The sequence below is a fragment of the Pyxicephalus adspersus genome, chromosome Z, assembly GCF_032062135.1.
Source record: "Pyxicephalus adspersus chromosome Z, UCB_Pads_2.0, whole genome shotgun sequence".
NCBI lineage: Eukaryota > Metazoa > Chordata > Amphibia > Anura > Pyxicephalidae > Pyxicephalus > Pyxicephalus adspersus.
The window spans coordinates 580,427-587,818 of NC_092871.1; the positions used below are offsets into that span (position 1 = coordinate 580,427).

Here is a 7,392-nt window from a genome sequence, read left to right on the forward strand (position 1 = left end):
CAGACTTGCCCAGCAGAAGTTGGGGAGTGCAGAGGTTTTTTGGTTTTATTTTGTGGATTTTATAGTTTTTTTTATATAAATATGGAGTCTGCAAGATAAGTGGTCACTGCCTTAAATCCAGAGTGTGGTCCCTGCCCTGGTGGGTGTAAGTTCCTCCATTGCCCTTCCATTACACAACTGGTGGTGGTTTTATTTGATGGTAACAGAGAACGAATAAAGTTTGGTGATGGTGGTGGAACAGCCCAATGCTTGGATGGCTGGGTATCCGCTGTTGTGAGGTCCGTGGTCACGGGGCTCTTGGACCCGGTGATTTTTGGTTCTTTAGCACAGTCTGAGACAACCATATTGTATTTGTGCCTTTTAAGTTATAATTCTCTTACGGGGACACAGTTTCAGTAGACAAGGGCCCGGATCCTCATACAGTTTAATGTCTGAGATCAGTTGGGTCCTAGAAGAATTTGTCCTGGATCCTGGCCTTTGTCTGCTCTTTGGGGGCTGAAACTGTGCACCTCAGGGGCGGGGATAAATGCGTCCAGGGGGAGGGGTGATGTCCTCATTCACTTACATTTATAGGAAAGAAGTGTAAAGGTTTACAATGAAGGGAACCTGTCATGCATTGACTGGAGAGCTCACAGAATAGACATAGACTCTGCATGGAACTCTGGGCACATTTACCCCACCTGGGGAATTTTAGACGTCATGTGATTTTTTTAGAAAATGTTTTTGGACCTTATTGCAGTTCATACATTCTGTGTGGTTCCGACACATTTCTTTCTTTTTTTATTTTCTTTAGTTGCCAAACATTCCAGTTTTATCGATGCCATAAATCGGCCTTTGTGAGATTGGGGTGGATTCCTGAATATAACACTCTCACCCCAATCAGTTACCGGGGGATCCCTGGGGTGCCGAGAGGTCATGTGACATAGGGGGCTCTCTTTTTATTTGGTAGCAGGAGGGTTTGGGAAGCCGATGGGTTTATGCTGCTCCCACAGAATGAAAAACATGGTCATGGCCAATAAAATGAGGAAAAATTCTCCACCAGAATCACAGAGTTTATATCAAACCATGGCCGGCTCCAACCCAAAACCCCAATATTTTCCCTGCAGCTGACCCTCAGGCTATCGCCCCAACATGGAGCCAATCATTCCCACCCGATAGTCTTAATGTACAGAAATAGCACAGCCAGGATTTAGGAATTCACCTAAACCTGCAGCAACAGGTTCAGCCTTAGCGCCCCCTCCAGGCACCTACAGGTACTGACCAGTGGAACATTTTTAATATTTTTTTTTATGCTAACAGATTGAAGAGTTCAGTTCTATTTATTGTACATAACGAGACCTTGATATTGATTTCTGCCTTAGCAAAGTCTTTGTTTATTAATAATGATTCTGTCTAATGTTCAGGGCTGGTTTATAGGAAAAGCAACGTGTGATGTCTGTGTTACCCTCAGCGGCCAATCAGAATCCAGCTGCTGTGGGGGGATTAAAGCTTACATCTGGTGCACATTTTATCTCTTTCCTCCAGCTTTTATAAATCAGATCCTGCAATTACATATTTCCTCACTCTCAGTTTGCTTTTTATGTCTCACTACTGCATCAAATAGATGAAAACAATTCTGCAAATCTCCAATAAAAGTCAGATAATAAAACCGTGTGTGGAGTCTGTGATCATATAATGGTGTCACCAATGTGGGAGGGGCAATTGTGGGAGGGGCAGAGACACAAACTACTGGGGGAAATCTCCCCATTGTGGGAGGGGCGGAGACACAAACTACTGTGGATCAAGGGAAAGTAATAATATATATTATAATTCACAGTTCTTCCTTTATACCTGAAATATGAATTCTGGGTGGAGTGACCCTTAAAGTGAACACCTCAGACCAGTGAATTCTTCTTCCGATAGCTGACCATGGATTGCACAGCAGATATCTGAGCGGCCATTGTTAGGTGCGTTGTTCTTATGACAATTATGCCCACAATATCTTTAATTTTGCAGATTTTCCGCCTCCACAAATTGTTTCCTCAGGAGAGTAATTTTTATTTTATGTTCCTGCCATGTACGGATCACGGGAGCCATAAAAGCTGTAATTGGGAATTAATGGGCGATGTGGGTTATGGGGGAGCAGCCAATGGTTCCGGTCACTTCCTGATGGCTTTATGTGGTCACTGAAGATCCTTCGCAGGGTTTGATAAATGATGTTTATTACAAATCAGAAGAGGAATTGTGTCAAGCCAACAATACGACATCCAGGAGATGTGAGCATAAAATGTGCAATTCACTGATGGTGAATTCATCACAGAGCACCGATACCGATGACAGCAATTAAAAGGACACTCCGGACTCCAGCCTGACAGTCCTCACCAGTCAAATTACTGAATGTGTAACTGCTCCAATCTTTGCTGTGCCGGGGACATAAACTGAATGGTTTCGCTGTATTGACATTGAACTTTAAGCATCCATTCTACCTTATCTGCAACACTTCCCAATCCCATCTTTTACACCATATACAAATATGTAGCCCCCCCCTTAGTTTTGTAAAAACAGACCCTTTAATAGGTTTGTAATCTTCCAGAAAATGGCAGCAGAGAAGATAGGAAATGAGGATAGATGTCCTCAGCTGTCCTACGTTGGATTGGCTGGATACATGTAAACAATCACATGATTGGTGACTGCTGTCATCATTTACATACAACCAGCCAATCTAGAAACAGGGCTGCCGAGGACAGCTCTCCCCAACTAATCTAATGCTGGATTCTCCAAACACAGCATCGGATTATTCTGGATATGAAATAATTTGGGGTTTCTGCTTACTTTGTACATTTCTGTCACTGCACTGTGCACATTCTGTGGATTCTTTGTTTGAACTTCCTGAGAATGAGAACTTCAATGGCAGCTGAACATCATAAACATTCACTGCAGTGACTTCTGTGCCTGGATCATCCTTGTGGGATTCTATTTGCACATCACTGGACCTGTAAAGTAAACATTTTATTCTGTGGTGTTTTGTATTTATGTCTAAGGTTTATTAAGCCCTTTCTGAAAATGGGTAAGGGGTATCATTGTACATATTACCCTTTACCTATCCTACATGGTGAGGGTGGATATCTAGGGGCTCCCTAATTAAAGGGAACTCCGGATTCTGATTTAGGAGTAAATAATTAATTCTCTGAAATTTAATGAGATGATGGTGATAATTAATTTGTAATTGTAGGCTGCTCTGTTCCTAAAGGAAGTGGGCTCTGTGAAACGCGTTGGACGCTGAGTGTCTATGTCTAAGTCAGATCAGACATGTGATTGTAACGATCGATTTGATGTTTTTTATGTAATTTTATCTAAGTTTTGTCAATAAATTAATATTTTATAATTTTCATAATGATGTGATTTAATGCCTTAAAAGTCCCGAGGTTATTTGTCCTCAATCAAATATTCTGAACAAGGATGTGGCATTTGGTATTTTTCTGATTCACTAGAGGAAAAGGTCCTAATATATATCTTTTTGTATTAATTCCACATTCTGTATAAGCTCCCACCCAGAGACCCCCACAACATGAGTTACAATGACCCTTACCACCACTAGGGGCAGACGGGGTCTGGTTTTGCCACAGCAAGGGGGCTACGTTTTGCCCCTTTCCTTCCTTGGGAAACCAGAGGATCTTCTATGGAGCAAACACTTCCTGCTTCTATTTATTTTCCAAACTTAATAAAGGGTCTGGTTTAAAAATATTTTGGACCACATACATTTTTTTGTTTTGTATTTACATTACATTTACAACAAATAAATAAATAAGGAGTCACATGCAGGTATCTAATTAACCCTTTGATTGCTATATAAATAAATTTGGACACCTAAAATGCTTTGCATTATTGCACCGTACACATTGTAAAGCGTCCCTGGTGTCACAAGACCTGCACCTACCTAGAAAGAGCGGAATCCTTCTGTGTAATTGCCCCGTACACTACGGGTGAGGAATTTCCAGGTCTAAGTAGAATCCAATTGAATTTTTTTTATAACTCTATAATATTAGTTGCGGTTGTTATTGCAATTGGCACAAAAGTTGAATTGAATTCATTGAATTTCCCCCAGTATGACTGTCTTTCTTTGGTGATCACCTCTGAGGCCGCCATATGCTTTGCTCTAGTACAATGAAGCTTTTATTGTCGGCTTGTTACAGCAGCAAATATGGAAGAAATGTTCAAACAAGAACCTGACTGGCTTCATGCTTAGCTCCCTGACACATTATTCTGATAGGGGGATGGAGGGAGATACAAATATAATTATATTTAATTGATATAGGCTCCATGTTATAGCACTGCCAAGTATTTAGAACAGCAAAGAGGCTTCACCCCAATGAGATAAAACATACCATGCATGTCTGGTGTGCCCTCTGCTGCCCACTGGTGGTACTGCACAAGAGAAATTCTATACATATAAATAATAAATTCACACATAATCCTATGGTAAGATATTTATTGTAATGAATTGTCTGCTGACAGGGCCTCTTTAAATTTATCACTGTGGGGGTTGAGCATAATTACAATGTTGAATTTTTTAAGTTGACCTAAATTAACTGGTGCTGATTTTATGTACAAACGCATTCTATTGTTGGTAGTTTGCATAATTTTATTTTGTATGTTTTCATTTTTATCAAATGAATGTAAGGTGGTATTGCTATATGGGCCAATAATGAAATAATAAAGATGCAGGTGATAAATAGGGGGTGATATTTGGCTCATTATCTGGGGTCCCTATGAGGAGCTGCAGTCCTATTATTCCAAACCCACCATTGTGAGAATCATCACATCCGAGTGAATTGGGGCCCCCACCATGGTCTCCCGGCCTGGAAATGAGGGCCACTGATCTTTGCAGGCCATTTATTCACAGAAGGCAACATATGCTTCTTCCTTTTGGTTTCCATTCCCAGTATTTTTAGCTTCTACAATGAAATCTGAGAATTCTAAATGTATACTTTATAAATGACAATTGGTAATTCTAGCTTTTATCTTTACATTCTCAGCAAAATTTGGTGCTCAATAGTGCTAACGTGGCTTTTCCATTATTTCTCCTGTAGGTTGGTTACTACATACTGCACTTCTATGGATAGCTACCGAGTGCTGCAGTTGCATTTATTGATTGCTTCATTTCCAGTGAATTGGTTACTGGGTGCTGCACTCCTATGGGCTGGTTACTTGGTGCTGCGCTCTTACGGGTTGGTTAGTAGTTGCTGCACCCCTATGGGCTGGTTAAGAGTTTCTGCGCCCCTATGGGCTGGTTACTTGGTGCTGCACTCCTATGCCCCAAACAATTGATTTCCCTCTTTTAACCCAAAGCTTTCCCCAATGAAGGAAGTTTACCAAACTCTCCCTTCTGCTCAGTTTTGTGACCCCCCCCCCTTATATTTGGTGCCTTTTTTTATTCTGGTAAATTACAGATTTTCCCTCAATAGCTGACCAGGAACTTGTTACACCTCCGGGATCGTCCAATCAGCACAATTCATCATCTGCCGAGCGCTTTAGTGAATTATTCCCTGCGCAGACATTTTGGGGAAATGATCATTTCTAATATTGCTCATTGTTGTTCATGTGATTCATGAATTGTATCAGCTGATATGTATGTTATACTGGACACTCATCTGCAGGATGCAGCCACTTTCACTTCCCGCATCTACAGACCGCAAAATCATAAGCATGCTGCAAGGGAAGTGCATGACCTGCCGCAGTGACACCTGGATGCAGCGTGACTTCCGAGGTCCTGATTCCCCCATAAAGATAGAATTGTGGGGTCACCATCACTAGAGGGGTCACCTTTGTTAGCGGGGGTCGGTGAGAAGCCGCAGAACCACTACAAGGCCCAGCATGTCCAGGCATCCTCGGGATAATGTACAATGTGACCCAAAGGATGTTTCACTTAGTAATTGAGATGAAGTTTTGTTCTGTCCTTGCACATGATTGGGTATTCCTTGCAATGTGAACAATCTCCACATTCACTAAGTGAATTTTGTGGGATGATTCACCTTTATAAGTGATCAGCCTAAATCGCTTTGGTGTTTCCCCCTCACCCTATCACAGATAAATCTTCTATAGGGGACATTATTGAGTTCTCCTCTGTTTTCTATCTCAGCAGACAGATCCTATTTAATGTACAGCGCTGCGTAATATGTTGGCGCTATATAAAACCTGTTTAATAATAATAATAAATTAATAAATTGATGAATTGTTATATTTCCGTAGGTGAAGGCGCTCAGCATGTTGTCCGAGGCGTTCCTTTGTACCGTGATGTACGGGAAGGTGATGGAGGATGAATCTCAGCAGGACAAAGCACAGAAGAAGAAGGTTTCCCTAAGACGTCCCCATGGGCAGCGTGCAGAGGAACGCCATTCCTTCAGGGCAGCAATCTGTGGGGGTGACACATGTAGCTGCAGGGAGGAGGGTTGTCACCATGAGCGAGGCTCCTTGGCATCCTCATCCCAAGCCATGGCAATTCCCAGCAGAGATCTGCCCCCTTCTGGCAGTCTGGACTTGTACACCTCATGGTCCAGCATGTATGCAAGCATCTACAAAAATTACCCAGACCTCCACATTGGAGGAGACCATATCCTGAATAAGAAGGACTCGGGCTGTGTCCTGGAGTGTGAGGATGGCCCAGTGTTGCTCTCGGTGGACATTGACAGCAGTAGCCCTCCAAATGACCTCCCGAGGGGTCCTCCTGAGAAAGGCGTCATCCATAGTGAGGACAGTAATATTTTACCACCAGCCCCCTTTTCCAACTCTGTCCTCAATGTGGTCCTGGAAAAGAAGATGCAGGAGCTGTACAAACAGTGCTACGAGGAGACCATGGTGACCAACGCATCCCCCAACCCGGGCTGGCCCAATGTCCTGATGGTCAACCTCAACCAGATGAGTCTGATGGTGTCCCAGGAGCAGAATATAGACCAAGCAAAGGCAAGAGAGGCCATTATGCAGTATCTGTGCAGTGCTACCAGCGGGGGCAGCTCTGAGTTTATTACCCCCGTCCTCCTCATCTCCAATCAGGACAACATGAAGAAATCCATCACTTTGTCCAAAAACTCCGCTCATAGAAAAAGCTGCTCAGCACACAACAAAAAGTAAGGCACCAGAGACATTGTGACCGGAGGGGAGAACCAGCTGGAGGAATACAAATATCTCCTATTGAAACCAAATGCAGCCGAAACTCCTCAAACAGCTGCACAAATGAGGACCCCATACCCAAAAATATACCCCATTATATACCCCACACATCATAATATACCCCATTATATACCCCACACCTCATAATATACCCCATATACCATCATTCCAGAATACCAGGAGTTTACTGCTACAACTTTTCCATTTTATTTGCACAACCATTTACTGGCACCGATAACAGGACAA

At 42.6% G+C, this 7,392-nt stretch overlaps 1 protein-coding gene across 1 annotated transcript; it reads left to right on the forward strand.

The window, feature by feature from the left end:
• Positions 1–6,194: 6,194 nt before the first annotated feature.
• LOC140343905 (TLR adapter interacting with SLC15A4 on the lysosome-like) lies at positions 6,195–7,269 on the forward strand. Its single transcript, XM_072430804.1, has one exon. It carries the CDS (start codon positions 6,244–6,246, stop codon positions 7,105–7,107), a length of 864 nt encoding a protein of 287 aa, XP_072286905.1. The 5' UTR covers positions 6,195–6,243; the 3' UTR covers positions 7,108–7,269.
• Positions 7,270–7,392: the final 123 nt, after the last annotated feature.

Excerpts from the sequence above, each read along its gene's own strand:
- LOC140343905 (XM_072430804.1), top strand. The coding sequence starts at position 6,244 with ATGTTGTCCGAGGCGTTCCTTTGTACCGTGATGTACGGGAAGGTGATG.